Genomic DNA, 17454 nt, shown 5'->3' with positions numbered 1-17454 from the left:
GAATGTGGCATGAACAAGTTCGGGCATGTATGAGCTCTGTCATCCATGGCAGACAAGGCAGGAATATAAACTGCCATGTCTCCACAGTGAATGGATATTAGGAATTAGATTAAACTATACAGATGCATCTTGTGAACCATCAACTAGTAGGTACTTTGCATTTTCCTTTATTTCTCCACTTAATTTATATTCCACAACCAACAATTACGACAATTGTTTTGATTAGACAATGTAAGTATTATTTCAAGCATCATTGAGCAATTGAAAAGAACATGCAGCGCACAGTGGACACTACATATCTGGAGATGGGACCACTTTTATTTTTTTTATAACTGAAATGAATGTCCATTTGTCATATCAGGAACAGAATGGCTTCAAGTGAATAAACAAGATCCATATTTGGATATTTGGTTTACAAACTGCACTGATGATGAGTTCACAACTGCTCTATAACATATTTTACAGGGTGCTGCAGTGCTATTTTATGTTATAAAACATAATTAAATCTACAGTATAAAATGAGATAAGTTCTGTCTTTCTCTATGCGATGCTAATAGATTTACTTGATTATTGCACTTCAACAACTCATCTTCACATTTAGAGATTGAAACATATTTGCATGTTATCTCTCTTGTAGTGACCTGCTCTACCAGTTTACTATGTTGAGCTAAAAATAAGCCACTGACTTATTATTCACACGTGCACTGTTCGGTGCTCGTCATTTCTTCCTTTCAATCTATCGTAAGTGATCATTGGTCAGGAATGTGGTCAGACAGCTGCAGCTCTCAATGCTACATTCATCACTATTGGCTATAAGGTGACCCAGTAATAGAGGTGTACTTTATTCAGCTTCTATGCTTGTTTGTTCTAGATAATTGTGTCAGCTGGATACTTGCAATGTAAACAAATGATATTTGGAGTTTCATAAAACCTGGTTATCAGGTCTAACTGGTACTCCAATGGGAAAAAAGGCCTTTTAAAGCATGCAGTCAATATTTAGAATCATTTTATACTGAATATTTGCTATGAAAAACATCTGACAAAGTAGCATCTCACATTTTTTTAGGTCTTACAAAAATGTCAAAACTTCAGGTTTTATTTTGGGGCAAGTTTTTGTATATTTTATTACATGTAAGGTGAATTGGGAGAAGCTGATGTCTTCCTTTAGAGTTATCCTGGCTTGAGTGTGAGATTTAAACTAACCACCTAAGTAACTAACAAACTAACTAGGGCCAAGTTGTGGCTTGAGAGAACAGGACAATTTATGTCTATAAATTTGTCTCCTGTGAATCAACCAACATTAATTCTGAATTTCAAATGAAAAGAAAATGTGTGTCACGCCAACAGTGTTTATATAAGATGCTGCAAAGCTGCACATATACCTTTGTTTAAGACATTAAAATGTTAAGGTCAAAGCATGGATGTAGAAAATGCTCATTTATCATCTACTGCTGAATACCTCACATAATAACTGATAATAACTGATCCCAATTTTCAAATTATTTTGAAAAAAGTTTGGATAAACCAAGATGAACAGGTGTTTTTGCAAAATGAAAAAAGGATTATTCCCCTTATTATAATGTTTTCAGTCGATACCTTCATTAAATGTGTCAGCAGTCAATTTCTAAATGAGTGGTCAAGTAAAGAGGAAGACAAAAAGAAAACTACTCACAGCTCCAGGATGAGGATCACCTCGGCCTTGTTTTCAAAAACTTCGTGCAGCGTGATGATGTTTGGGTGTTGGATCTCCTTCAGGATGTTCACCTCACGCTCAATGTCTTCCCTCGTCACCCCTCGCCGGCTCGATTTGCTGCGCCGTTTCTTGATGAATTTGGCGGCATATTCCACGCCCGTACTCCTGTGCAGACACCTTCTGACCACAGCGAACTGGCCACTGTTGAAACATAAACACTGCATAAGCATTGGTCTACAAGCAGCTGATAAGGAACATTTAATTGGTCCATTTGAAAATGGTCCTAGTAGGCACATTTTGGTAGTATGTGCAGACTAGTCAGACTAGTTGTTTCACGTCTTTTTTCATTACTTATGTTAAGCTGAGACAATATCAGTTGGTTCCAGATAAAGCTATGAAGCTCCAGAAATAGCTCTCAGAAAGTGTATTATTATTTTAAGGTAAAGGTTTATGTTTAATAAACAAGTAACAAACAAGATTGTGAAACACACATTATTCTTATTTGTGTAAACATTTTAAATTCATCTGATTAAATGTACATCAAGTGTACAGAGAGGATTTATTCTTCAAAAAAGATTGCAAATAAAAGGACACAGAATTTGATGAGAACTAATGACAATGGCTCAATTGTACGATTCCCACAGTATCTGCCAATACATTAAAAAAAGACTTATGGCCAAATCATTATCAGTTTAAATGTGGTAAAAACACAGACATCTTAGCCAAAGTAGTGGGTGGGATTATAAAGCATTAGAACTGTTGATGAGAAAAAGCTTCAATTAATAAATGGCTAATGAACCATGGCCAATGCTGCCTGGAAATGGAGATAGCAATGAAAGCTGAATAAATATGCTACTATGTATTCAGATTCAAAGGTTGACCAGTTGTAGTAGAGTCTCAGAGACTGAATCCAATATTAACACAATTGTTTATGTCAAATATGGTGAATGTGGGACATTCAAGCAAAAATGCCCTTCAAATATTCAATAGAATACTCATGAATTCTCCAATCTAAGAAAACTAGGAAAGCTGGCGAAATTCCAGGTTTGCAGCATGTTGTCCTAAGAAGAAAAGGCAATGAGATGCATATAAAGACCCCAGAAAATTCCATCACTTTTGCTGGGTCCACAGCATATTGAGCTAAGAGGAGCAGCTTCAAGATGCATTCAAGAACCCTCTTAAATTTGATCACTTCTGCAATCCCAAATGCAGTACTAAATGATTGATGCTGCTGCTACCTTGTGGTAATAGACACACCACAAATGAGGTCATTTAATTGGAGGAGAAATATTTTTTTTATTTTATTTTTTTTAAATCAATGCAATCGCTAATAAAACATTTTCTAGTTTTGTGTTTTGTATTGCTGATATATTACTAATATTCACATTAACTGATCAGCTTTTTTAATAAAACTAATAATTGAACATTCAAGCCCATCCCAATATATAACAAAAGATGACTTATCATTTGTTTATCTAATGGGTCTTTTTAACCCTCCATTTTTAAAAACTGACAAGAGAGTTACAGCGAGTATACATGGCTGTGGTCCGTCGACGAGGTACAGACGTTCCTATGTTTGGTGGCTGACGAGAGGATCCAGAGAGTACTGGATGTTGCATATAAAACAACATCACGGCAGTTTAGCACAGAGGTACTATGGAGTAATGGAAAATGATGTGCCTGATACCAAACCGAGTAGAGTCAAGTAGAGCCGAGTAGTGCTAGAACTGTATCGTGGAAAAGCAGCATAATGTAGTTTAAATAAGAATTTGATTTGAAGCCACCAGCAAAACCTTTGGAAAAAGTTAGCATATCGCCACCAAGCATAATGCAGACAGGCACACTTTAATTCAATAAATTGATTCCCTGCTTGTGCTTGTATACTGGGATTTGAAAATTCAACCCATAACTGTTACAACACTGAAATCGAGCTACTTAACTGTGCAAGGAAACCTACTAAATATCCTCATTCTGACAGCTAAAGTGCATGTATAAGCATTTACTACTATTTAAGAAATCTATATGTGGGGTAATTTTAGCATTTCAAATGATGGCCATGTATGAACAACAAAGGGACCATTTTGGAAAATCCACTATCGTGTTGCCATGCAGCATTGCTGCCATCTGACTAGATAACGCAGACTCCACTGCTGTCTCTTCACCAAAATACTGCCAGCAAAACCACTTGGGAAAGCAAGGACACTTGGCTGAGGACTCTTGATGCCTACAATAGTTGTATCTCCTCATGGCCATCGTAATCATGAAGCACTTAGTGTACCATCCACCCACAGAGGTAGAAAGAGAGTAGGGGGTGAGAGAAAAAGTGAGAGCTCTTCTCTCTGTAATTTTTCAAATTTTTTTTTTTTTTATTATTTTCACACAGATTTACAGCAGAGGAAACTATCTGGACAAAAGGGATATAATAAAGAGAGCCCTACATTGTCATCCGGCTCCCACGGCCCTGCTCAGACTAGAGTGCACAGTTTGTAGGCAGCAGTTAAGTAATTTAGCAATAGCTCTCCCACTCTAAACCTCTCTTGACAATGTCTCCCAATATTTGAAGCAAATGTATGAACCCCATGAGAGGACTGCAGCTGTAGAAAAGTGATAAAGGACAAAAAAACATATGGCAACAGCATGGGAAGTATCAATAACACAAATGTCACCCTGCTCTGACTCACAACTGTAGTGTCTCATTATAGGCTGATCAGAGGTGTCAGGTCATGTCCACCGTTACGGGGGACAACTACTTTTTCTCTTTAAATTTTAAAAACTCTTTAAAAATTAATTCCAGCATTTAATGTCCTCGCAGAAACAAACGGACAAATGACACAACGAACAACCACACTATGTTTTAATGTCTTCGTCTAGCTCTAAGATGCTGAACTCTGACTAAGACTAAGCACTTTGAGCATCCGTATGGCACAGTCATGTAGAGCCAAACAGTGGCTTAAGATCATTGCTTGTTTTTTGCAGCAAAATGGATTACCTCAACTGACAGTCACAGGTTTTCAATTGGTTAATGGAGCTAATTTAAACATATCCGTTTCCTAACTTGGTCTTGCACTGAACAACTGAGAAAATGTCCTCCAACAAACTATTTATCAATGAATCCTGCTGTAGGATAATATGCAGTAAGCCAGTTGTTGATATGGCGATACGTGATTTTGGTTGTCATAAACATGTTATAAATAAGCTGAACGTCAGATTTACTAAAGGGAACAATGTCTCTTTAAGGAAGTGACTTGTTCTGCAACAGAACCAAAGACACAAAGCAGACAATGTGAAGAGGAAGAGAGAGCAGAGCTTTCTCATGCTAATCATGTCTCTGCCCCTCCCTCTCCCCCCAACACCAGTTCATACTCACACACAACTGTTAACAGAATAGCCTAAACAGAGAAAGTCATCGCAAACTGAACATGAACTCACAGGCTATATCCATACTACTATGTTTTTATTTGAAAACAGAAGTAATCCGCCTCCATGGTAATGTCTTACCCCTTTTGGATGTCGTTTCTGTGTCCGTTAAGTAAGCTAAACGTTAAACAGCAAGACTACTTACATCGTGTGCTGTCAAAGAAGGAACGCTGTAATATGTTGGCTTCTTAAGAAACGTACATGCCAACCACAAACTACAAGGCAAGCAGCATTGAAGTACACCCTTCAACTTTTCCTTGAGCTTTCAAACTTCCCACTGCATGCAGAGGAATAAACAATAATCTGTGAAGCCGTGGGATATGGTGAGAAAACACTGTTTTTCTTCTCTGGGATAGAGAAAGGAAAGCACAACTGACTTTGTGTACTTGATGGAACACCATCTGTGCAGTCTTAGAGCCATCCTGTGCCACTATTACTTGTCAAGTCAGTGCAGCACTTTTGAATCCCAACTATGGTTTTATCCGTTTGTCCAGTGAACACATGTACTGTGGTGCGTTAGGTAAAAGCAGCTGTTAGGTGTCAGCAACCTGTGTCAAAGACAGCAGTGACTCTGGAGGATTGCTTCATTAGGGGAAGGAATCTGAGTAATGACCACATCTCCTCATGGGTTGGGTAGAACTGTGTTTACATGTCATTATGTTACAGTTACAGTTGAGACATGGTGGCGAGGCTGTGAACTAATAAATCCAAGTGAAGAAACCTAAGTTATGCTGCCCTTTTACCTCCACAATACCAAGGAAACAAGAGTCTGTAGCTGTTCATTTATTTCTGAAATAAGTATAAAAATCTTAAGCAACAAATTAAAACAGACACACCTAAAAGTGATAATGAAACAGGATACAGAAAGACTGATTACCCATCAATACACGGATATTTATAACAAACCTACTACCTACTGATAAAGATTCGAAAAAGGGAGTCAAAAAGTACACTACCAGCTTTTAACTAAAACTCCTCACTTCTGTTGTTTTCAGACTCAAATGCACATAAAGAGAAGGGAAAATCAGTCCACCCTTCATTAACAACACCAGCTGCACACACAGGCAAACAAGGGAAAGCAGTTCAGCTGAACCCTCTTCCCTCATTGAGGTAGTAGAGGTAAATGAAGAATCCAGTGCAGGCTTAAAAAGATTCTATTTCAGAGCTAACCCAGCCACATTCAAAGTGGTGGATCCCCCTTGTTTAACAGACTGCTTATGTCTATATGGGAACTCCCATCACCTTCTATGGATGTACACAGAGACCGACATGCACAAATGCTGAATAAATGAAATGATAAGGCAGAAAAAATGTGCAGGCTCATGAGAGAATAAAACAATTCCTGAGAACCATTAACAAACAGTCCAGTGCAGCTCTACCTCTCAACCCTGTACAGCGCAAAACCCCAGATAGTTGGAAGGATCAAATTTCTTAGTTGCCTTTGTAGTGTTTGAAGCATAGACGAGGCTTCCCACTTTGGGCCTACTTGTTTCTCTAACTGGAGGGGAGGGGATAGGAAAGGAAGCTGGTTGGGAAAGAAGAGGAGAGGTTTGTTTGTGTGTATGAGAGCCGCTTGGGTGTGTGAGACAATGCACTGCAGAATCTTGCAGAGCTTAACCCTGCTGGCGGGAGAGTGTTCAACTCTGGGAAAAGCATTCTACATTAACCAGTCAGTTCAGTATTATCAACTAATATTTCAGGTTTGCTGTTTACAGCCACACCTGCTGAATGAACAAGGTGGAAGCACAGTTGCAACAGTACAAATTAATTGATGCTCCTTTACCTGCCCTGAAATAACTCATCTTAAGGTACAGTGAGAGACAATTTAATATACTACCCATATGTTTATAAGTGTATGATCACAATAAATATCACTTGGTTTTTAGAGCCTTAGAATATGCCTTTCACTTTTACTTAAGATGATTAGGGCCTTGCATTACAGAAGCTGCCATCTTGCACACCATCTATGCAAACTGAGAAGAACTGCAAATACTCAGAATATTTTATCTTGGTGTCTCTGGCCATTACCACCCCTTATATGCAGCAATCTCTCTTTATTAGCACTTTGTATCAGTTGTGCTTCCTCCTTGATCTCCATCAGTTGTGATAATGCATCTCCTTCAGTGTGCAGAGTTGGAATGTCAACTGGACGATTATGGGATCTTCAGCATTTTGTGATTTAATATGACAATGGTTTGAATTCAGTGGATATTTCTTAATATTTAAAAACTACACATGACAGCTTAAAGACAACAGCTATAGACAGGTGTATGTGCAGGAACAGCAGCACACAACAATGAACAACTAGATGATTTGAAGCACAGAGCTGTGAACTTCACTCTGTAAGGGGCCTGACCTCTGGACACTGGTGAGCTGTCAAACCACTGCAGCTTCACCTGGATGACTGGCTGATGTTAGTTAGAGGCTGCTAGTCTGACAAGGAGCTTGGCCCTGTCAACGTCAGGCAGCGTTGGAATGAATGACATTCAGTGATAATGAGCAAAGCCGAGGCTTTGTGAACAAAGTCAATAAGTCGGGTGAGGGTGGACAGGGTGGGGAATATTTAGTAAGGTAACAAGCACACAGCACATCACAATACAACACAACACGCAGCTGCCAAATGTAAGTGAAGTGGAAAATCAGTCTGAGCAGGACAAAGTGGAAGAAGAGGATTTCCACATAATAATTCTCACCCATGTCACTATTTGTAAAGATTTTTACAGTGTAAGCTGCCATGGGTAAAACAGCCACATCCAGCTGTAGCTGTTTCACACAATGTAATAATGACTGCTATGAGTAACAATAAAAAAAGAAATTGTAAATTACAATGAACCTAATGTAGGTGATAAAATGGGAACAAATGTACAGGAAGTACAAATATTTGTCTCGAGTACAAATCAGGACACTCCCTATTCTTAATATCATGTACTGGTAGGTTCTGTAACAATTAGTTTGTGTGACACAGCAAGTAAAGACTGTGGTGCATTTAGGAACTAAAATGTTTCCCTCAGGTGTTGGACAAACAAAAGCGGAGGAACTAATCAATGATATACCTTCAGGGTTCTTCTTTGAGGACCGAGTCAAACATGCACACGGGTTGAACTACTCAAACCCAAGTATGAATATTGTGTAATTTTAATTCAGGGCAGAAACACAAATATTGATCCTGCTAAATAAGGTTACTTATTTTTGTGAAGTGCAACCAAGTCAAAAGTCCAGTGAAATAAACTTTGTTGGTGAGGAGAACCAAGCACTGTGACAATATTTGAATGAATAAAGTGTGGACAACCTGTGTTGTTTGTTTAAATGTGATGCAGGTCTTTTTTCACAAGTAGAAACAGGTTTGTTTTTAAAAGTAATTCAACTTCCTCATTGAGAATGAGGTGATAACAAGCTCAGTCTGAGTCTGAAGTTGTCATTGCAGGGTGTCTGCCACAGCTTGAGCTGACAGCACGCACACATACAAACACAATCACACTCTACCTGCCTAGAAAATCTGTATTTCCACTGTTGGTGAGCTGATTTGTGTATTGGCTGACTTCAGCATCTCAGAGGCAAGGACAAGTGATATCTTCATGGCTCTACAGTCCTGATACCTAAATGCAGAAAACTAACCAGGTATTTCACCATCAGAAGCACATTTCTTCATTAGACAGTACACAACAAAGCCCCCTGCACGACTGAGTTAAGCTTGTGTTTGTCTGGACAGCATTTGATGTAAATTATTAACTTCAGGATAATCTAATATGTAGTTAATTCCAAGGGACTGGAAAAGGAAAGTGTGACACTCACTCACTCGCCCTTTTAATATTTGGCCTCAATCCCACTATAATCCATCTATGCAACAGAGCCTCTTAAATACAGTACAGTTTATACCCGTGGGAGTATTTGATACAATGAATGATGTATAAGATGCAATGATCTTTTAGGACCACTGCCCCGACACCACATAAACACATTTTCATAATATATAATGACGAAAGAAAAACCTGTAATTGAAACAGGTCATATGTACAGTGCATAATGTTTCATGTGTGTCATAAACTAAGTTTCTCTGAAGTAATCCAGGAACTGACCTACTAATAGTTTCCTCGCAGCTATAACTGCAGGGCCAGAACAATCACATGTGATTTTTCAAAGCAATGAAGCAACTCTGCTAACAGCAGCATCACCGCTGTCATTTCATCGATCAGAGCAGAGCCACTGCTGGCTCTACAGAACGACACAATGCTTCCAATAGCACAACAATAATACCAGTGTCGCTGACTGCTGGAAGGCAATCCAGTTATATCCAGTTATATAATTTATATCCTAAATTCATATCTCAGTTTCTCGTAAGCAACAGTCTTTACATGCACAGCTTAATCGAGCTACGGCCTTAGTCTGACTGACAGGCAATCGGACAACTTGCCAAGTACATCTGACTCCGCCTCCAGAGGTGGTGCTGTAAGCTACTGTGTATTGATTCAGTTTCCTGAATCAACAAGCAGCGAAGGACGAGATGGATGGTGAGATGGATGGTGCTGTGGGTCTGTATGTGTCATACCTGTTGTACATGTTAATCGTGAAATCGTGATCGCAAATTAGATCAAACATGACGCAGCCACCACATGAATGGCAAAATCTGTAGCTGGTGTGACCAGAGAGGCATGAGATAAACAGATTTATTAATCACAACATGTATAATTTCAATACTTTACACTAAACAGTGAAGATTTGCACTTGGATCAACAAATAACATATATAAATAACTAGCCACACACTGGTCCACAAGTCTAATTTGCCTGCCACGGTTTCATAGTGGAGTGTTTTTTTGTTTTTTTTACACTTCCCAGTGTAACATTAAGCATAACAGAGAGCTTTGTACGGTTTATTCATTGCATGGCTGAAAGCAGAACTCTTTGCCCTGCAGCATATTTATTAATTTGTCTTTTTGTGAGCGACTCCTCATTTAGTGAAAAAAAAAGCATTTAGCAGGAGGCATTTTCATTGTCCTCATATTTAATGGAAAATGAAAGTAAAAGAGTCACTGCTCTGTCACTATAATGGTCTATATAATGACACTGCGTATCATCTCTTGTGAGCCAGCTATTGATTGGCTCTCCGTACTACCACTGTGAAATAGGAGAGGGTGCTGAAAAGCTGAAAAGTGGTCAGTACAATAGCAGGCAGACTTGCAGAGCTGCAGGATGGTACACACCACATCTACAAGGCTTCCCTATCAAATGTGATACTAATATGCATGGAGTGATGGAGGATAAAACTAATGTAAACAGCAGATTAAGTTGCTTAAATTGACCTGCCCGGATTTATTCCTCGGAACAAAGTAAACTTAATCCAAGAATAATGTCAAATTTAACATAGCAATTGTTTCTATCAACCAGATGTATTTATTTTTCCCCTGTGATGTTATCCCTGTGATAATCACAGCAAATACCTAATCTGCACTGTGGCCTCACATGTGTCTATTTAATCCCTGCTCCCGGTCTGACATGCTTTTTCGAGTTGATGTACTGAAAAGGATTTGATGTCATTAAGCACAGACAAAGTCAGACAAAGCAGCCATCTGACAAAAGGGAGGTGCTGTAATCTGGCATGAATCTCCATCCCCATCATCTTGGTGACAAAGCAGATTTGATACAGCGCAGTGAGAGGCTGATGGGATTAGGCATCATCATGTCAGCCTACTACTAGAGTAGTTAAAAGAGTAATACCACTATACAGTACATTCCCTTTCAACAGTGTGTTCTCTTATTCATTAATTCAATGTCTTTCCAGCCATTTATAGACGAAACAAGAGCTAATCAAAAGAGAAAATAAAAGTTTTGACCTTACTGAAAATTACTTTTATTGGGTTAAGGACACATCTCCTTGTCCTTGTCCGGCATTTTAATGATAAACGTTTACTATACAGTTATAATATCAGATGATCATGTTCAAAAGAAGCTAAAATCGTGACGGTGATATGAAAAAACAAAACAAAACTGTGCAGCCTTAACGAACACATTTGTAGCTGTAGAATAAACTAGGTTATTCTCTATGTTCTCAGCCATGATGAGGCTGTCCCACCTTACCTCTTCAGTGGTGACATAAAATGCATCACAATGTCGCCACAAACACGAAAAGATTTTTTTTAATTCATGTGGCAATGGTTTTAATGTAACAGACATTTGTTTATATGTAAAGGTTTTGCACCATAGCTTTGATGCAGGAATACAATAATGTGCTGTACTGTCTACTTTGACTTATTATATATTTTATTAAACACAAAGTACAACTAAATTCAAGTCTCAGCCTAATTCAGTGCAGAATAGAAACCTTGACCCACTTGAATCCCCTGTGGGTCAAGATGCTGTTTGAGACCGTGTCTTAGGATGTCGTGTTAAATGCACTGTCATTGTTTATATGCGCAGATGTAAAATTCAGTATAACTACTACTTACATATTCTCCTTAACAATGCCTGTATATTTTTGTTTGTTTGTAACTAACTTACCAGAACAGTGAAAAAAGAAATATTTCTAAGGCTTCTTTTAGTGTAATTCAAAAAGCGTAATGTAATTTCTGATAAATGGCAAATATAACAAATGTTAAGAAAATCTCCATCTGGACATCCTGACAAAATCCATATTCGTTTACAAACTCACTCAAATTCAGTTTACGCCCACCCAGGATTATCTACCTCACTCTTCCTCCCTTCAACCAGCAGTGGTTTCTCTGCTCAGTCTCTGAATCCTGTTGCCGTGGTTACTCTTCCGTTGTACACAATGGCATGGTGGTTGCATAATGTTTTTCTGTCTGTGCAGTTTGTGGCCTGCACTACAGCTGAGTGGGCAGGGAACACTCTTAGGCACCCTCCCACACTTGGCTCTATGCTAATGAAAAGCCTGGCCTCACCAGGGAGTTTTCACACTGAATCATATCGGACAGCAAAGTGCCACGGAGCCTCTGAGGTCATGGTTGTTATTTTGCTCCAAACTGAGCCTTTTTGGCTTCTCTGTCACTGGTTGAACTGTCGGTTACTGGCGGCCCAATAGTCATCGGGTTCAAACAAAATAAGGCACATGAAATCAACTACAAATTGACTTTTCAATTAGAGTGGAGTCACATTAAAGAATAATTAAGTAAATCAAAATTCTCATTTACAACAATGCAATTAGTGAATCACAGTTGTTCTTTCATCTACGTAAAAATAAAAATGTAATGCATACAAGTAATATCTTTAAGATTTAATTGTTCCAGTAAGATAAAAAAAAAGTAGCAATACGATTTGACACTGTCATGCGGTATTGCACAATAAAAATGTATATCTATTACACAGTAAATATTGCACTGCACATTAATATAAAATCAATTCTCAAATGCAGTGTCTGGCATGAAAAATGTATTTATTAATTTATTTTCCCTAAATTGTTCAGCGCTAATGGCTAATAAAGTATTGTTTGCTTCTGAAGAATAGCTTGTTTTAGGCTATCGGTGACACAGAGAGTGTAGCACCGCTGCACAGAGAGTGCAGCACCACTGATCGTCAGCAGCGAGCTGCATAAACAGCTGCTTTATGTGATTGTATCAGACTGAGTCTGTGCTCCGGTCATGGAGGACATACTGAACAAATATGTTTAATTAGGACGTGTCAGAATGGTCAGTTATGAGCTCTATGTGATCTTTTCTTAACAATTTGTGTGTTTGTACGTCGGTGAAATACGTCCCCTGACTAAATACGGCGACCGCTGGTCGCAGTCTGATGTGAAGTGGTGCGAACACACGAACACACGATTGCTGACTTTATCCGGCACATTAGCTTCATATATAAAATCCTCTGTAAAACACTGTGCTCCACTGTGCAGCCGCCAACAGCACACTTGTCCCGCCGCGTTGACATAATACCGCTCTTCCTCCCTCGCCTGCACTCTCGCAGGGACAAGGTGGAGCTAAGGTGGAGCTTGCGAAGTAAACGTACTGGTGGGGCGGTAACATTCGCGGTGAAATGCGCATGCTGACGTCATAAGCGCAGGGAATTCAACATCGTTTTATCGCCTATACTTACACTAAGCGGAACCACGAAAACATGACTGAGTATTGTTTTTCCACACTTTGGCGACTGGTAGGGCCCCCAGAGTCCCAAATATCAGTATTAAAATGGTTAAAAGTTGATTTTGCATAATATGTCCCCTTTAATAAGAATAATTTACAATTTGATTGTAAAGTGTCATCTTGATTGGGCCTGTTGTCAAAGCACAGAAAGAGACATGAGATAACACTATACAACAGAAGAATCAGCAGAAAGTAGTTTCCGTTCTGCTTTTATCTGTTTTGTCATCTCTTCTTACATTTCCTCCAACACAGAAACACCCAACTAGAGTCAAATACAGAGGAAGTGCTCAGAGCAGTTAACTCCAGTTTTGAAGGTTGTGGCCCGAGTGGTAAATTTGGACACTGTCACTGGATGGTGCACTGTACACTGGGACTTCATTCATCCACCATGAGCCAGAGACAATTTAATTAACTAGAGAAGCAGGACAGTAATTGCATTTAAATTGAGGGACAAGACATAAACAAAGACTGTGCACACTCCTGTTTTTATGTGAAGATGTGGATGGAAAATAAGCAAAACCCAAATTAATTTTGTATCTTGCATCTTGTTTTTACTAAAAACCTTTTCACAAGAAAAGTATGATGCGCATTTAAGGTGAGATCCTGCCCACTTAACTTAGTTGCTTTGCTTTGACTTTTTTACTCTCACTTTATCAAGCAGCAGGAAATCTGACAGCAAAAAGCTGATTTTTTTACTCATTGAAATATTAATCTCTAATTTGATAAGCAAAACTCATATCCTACATCACATACAAGTTTTATCAGCCCCCTTTCTTTTAATGTGATGCTGATGTGAACTGCTTGGCAGTAGAGCATGTACACTTGACCCAAGCTTGTTGGGACCCAATAGAACCCAAGGCCCTTGGTATACTTCCGCAAATTGCGTCATCAATGCGCAGGCTGATTTTGGAACTGCGTGCAAAGAAAAAAAAACAACAACAAAAAAACAAAAAACAGCGTATAAACCCCGCACACCAAGCAGAAAAAAACATTTCGACAACAGAAGTAATGCAATTTAACAGGCTGCTGCTATCATTTACATTGATCTCTACACTGACAATTGCTGCTTAACGTCTTAGGGAAGTGTGAATGTGCGTGTGTCGGGGGGGGGTGTAAATGTGTATTTAAATATTTAAATCTTGAGATCCCTGTGAAACGCTCTCTCTTTTTGTTGCACTACTTGTTGTATGTACAGCTTAATGACAATAAAAGTGATTTGATTTGATTTGAAGTAGTCGCCAAGGATAGTCATCTTCTACTGTAGATCTAGCGGCTGACACCCCGGCTCCCCTGCCCAACGGGCCTTTCAGCTGTGAGCCGCTCAACCAGATGTGTCCGAGGAAGCTGTATCATTGTTCTCTTCTTCTTTGGAAGGAATGTGTCCTATTCTCTGCATCCAGACTTGTACCGCCACCCGATGGGGTGAAGTGGGATACTACAGTAACCTGGCGCGTGAGTATACCAGGGTCCTCGATATGCGGGGCGTAATGCGACACACACACTGCAGGATGTGTGCGAAAGTATACCAGGGACTTCAGTCTTTGGAAAGATATTAAGCACTTGTGTCTTACCATATGCATATTTTTATATCATATATCATTTACTTTCATTTGAAAAATTTGCAATAACACACTAACAGTTAGCCGACAGTGTGAACACAAACTCATTGTCTAAACGCAAATTTATGCCTGTTACATTCAAACCATTGTCAAATGAATTTGACTCTATGTGTTTCTCGTTATTGCACTTTTTTGCACACAGAATAATCATTTTATGTCATTACTGTGCAGGCGAAGCTGAAGAAGCGCCAATAAGCACGAGTAAAGCATGACAGCCTCATACAGCACCACTATGGCTGAAAACACCAAGAAACACCCACAAAAAGTTTAACAAGTGGATTCTACCGCCAAAAATAAACCTGGATATTCAGCAGGGCTTCACGGTCCTATTTTAATCACAATCACAATTTTGGATTTGTATTTCGAGGAAGCTGCAGTGTTGCAATAATAGAATATATCCTGGAGCTATGTACTCTGAGGCTTCTCCATTATTTTAAGATGCTGGCAATGAGGTGAAAGAGTTTAATATGCAATAAGTGCCACAGGCCAGACTTGATCCAGAAACCTCAGGATCATGAACTCTGAGGCCAGTGAGACATCATTAGTTTTGACATAGTTGCACACTCATCGTCTTCCCTACAGGTGTATAGACTTCTATCACTCCCGGCTGTTTTACAGTCTAGCAGCATCATGTGAACTCAGGAGGGAGGGGTGTCATCCTGAGACAGTTGCAGCTTCAGACAGTACTGTAGAAGCAGTAGTACTGACAGAAAGCTAAATGAGAGTCAGGCAGTGTTTGCCCTTGTGTAGTAACCGCAGTGAAAAGCCATTCAATGTGTCAAAGGAATGTCAGTCACCTCCCCCAGCACCAGGGTTTTAAGGCAGCACCAACAATGGAAACATTGTGCTTAAAGGTAAATAGAGGTGAAAGGGTTCTTTTTACCATCTTCAGAGTTGTTATGATCTATAGGCTCCAAGATTCCCAAAATGTTTTTCATAATCAACAGCACTGAACAGATTCCTCATGCTCAAAACCACAATCCCTGTAACCCCTAATGATGATAACTGAAAGATAATACGGACACATCATTAAAAAATATGTAGAAACAATGACAGTGATTGGTAAATGTCTCATCCAAGCTTTTTCTAAGGTTAAAGGTGTTTCCATGGCAGAAAGATACCTTCATAAACCACAGATTTGGTATTAGCTTCAATGAAATCCATAATAATATACATGTCAGATTGATTAGAATCACTTTAGACAGTTTAAGGCTCACATCACTGCAAATTACACACACTGCTGACAATGACACCACTGAGTAATATCACATACACACACATCATCACACACACGTCATTTTTCCTTTTCTTCATCTCTTGTTGATACTGACTGACCAGTGCAATTTCAACTGGGCCTTAGTATTATTTGAAATCTTCTACCTTTTATTAAACCATAAAACATATAATTAAATATACCAGTTTGAGTGAGTGAGTGAGTCAGTCAGTGGTGGCAGTTGGCATCCAGAAAGTTACATAAATGTCTTCGTCTGGATCCAATCAGCCATTGCTAAGTTTTCTTTTTCCTGGTACTTGGTTTTAGGAGTGGGAATCGCAATCATATAGCGATCACGATATCCGTCTAACTAAAGAAAACAAAATGCCTGTGAAAAGTTAAAAGCGCAGGATCTTTCTATTTATTCACAACATAGAGAACAAAGTGCATAAAGTCTATGTATTGAGCGTGGATGGGGAATCTCTTAACGTAGCTTTCTCCACCATTATCCCAATGGAAACTGCCTCTTCTTCGGCCAGGTAACTAGTGCCCATGCGCCACCAAGTGCCTTAATTTGTTTATTAAAATATTGATATTTGCCCTGGCATATCGATTATTGTCGTTTTGCACAAGGAAGGTGGACGATATGTCACCAAATCGATATTTTGACCCACCAATACTTGGTTTCTTATCTTTGTCTCCCTCCCTCTTTAACTAAGTGTCTGGTCAAGAAAACTAGTTTCCAGTAATCTATGGGCTTTTTGGTGATGGTTTAAACTAGGGATGTGGGATATGGCCAAAAATATTATGATCGTAAAAAGTAATCATGTGTTAAATGAAACTAAGGATAAACTTATAAACGTGAGGCCTCAGCCTTGGGACAGCATCTCTATCAGGTGAGCTATTCCATGCCCCAATCATCTTCAACATTATGCATTTCTCACTAATAACCATTGACATCATCTGGAAATGTGATATTTCATTTTAGAAGAAGGAAAAGAATTTGGTTTGTCTGACTTCTGCGAGCTCAGTTTGTTAAACAGGAGGACAAAAACAGAAACAAATACATGATATCAGGCTGTGCATACAAATTGAAAGAAGTGCAAGACTGTTGTTCTGACAACCAAAGCGACAGAGAAGAGGAGGGGGGCTGTTGGTGCTTCAGCTGGTCCATCTATCGTCTCCCATTTTATTTTGTGCTTGCTCCTTAAAACTGGGCCTTAATACATCTGGTGATACTGACATTCAGCGGGTTTCGAGGAGGTTAACTCTGTCGTGACTCAGGGAAAGTCTGCAGGTGCACAGACTGGTTTTGTGGATTTTGCACAAGACACTATATTCTGATGTGACCCTGTTAACTCCAAACTGAGCCAGTAGGAAAGAGATGGCGTACAAACAAAATGTCACGAAGACTGCACTT

The 17454-nt window shown here is 39.2% G+C and overlaps 1 protein-coding gene across 1 annotated transcript in view; it reads right to left on the bottom strand.

The window, feature by feature from the left end:
• The window catches only part of dapk1 (death-associated protein kinase 1), a 62610-nt gene that overhangs the window by 36658 nt on the left and 8498 nt on the right, over positions 1 to 17454 (bottom strand). The window contains exon 3 of the mRNA XM_044027178.1: positions 1673 to 1894. Coding sequence (XP_043883113.1) covers positions 1673 to 1894 — 222 coding nt within the window. The remainder of the gene's footprint in view (positions 1 to 1672; positions 1895 to 17454) is intronic.

The sequence above is a fragment of the Solea senegalensis genome, linkage group LG5 (genome assembly GCF_019176455.1).
Source record: "Solea senegalensis isolate Sse05_10M linkage group LG5, IFAPA_SoseM_1, whole genome shotgun sequence".
Taxonomy (NCBI): Eukaryota; Metazoa; Chordata; class Actinopteri; order Pleuronectiformes; family Soleidae; genus Solea; species Solea senegalensis.
This window is presented reverse-complemented; position numbering and strand designations above follow the sequence as displayed.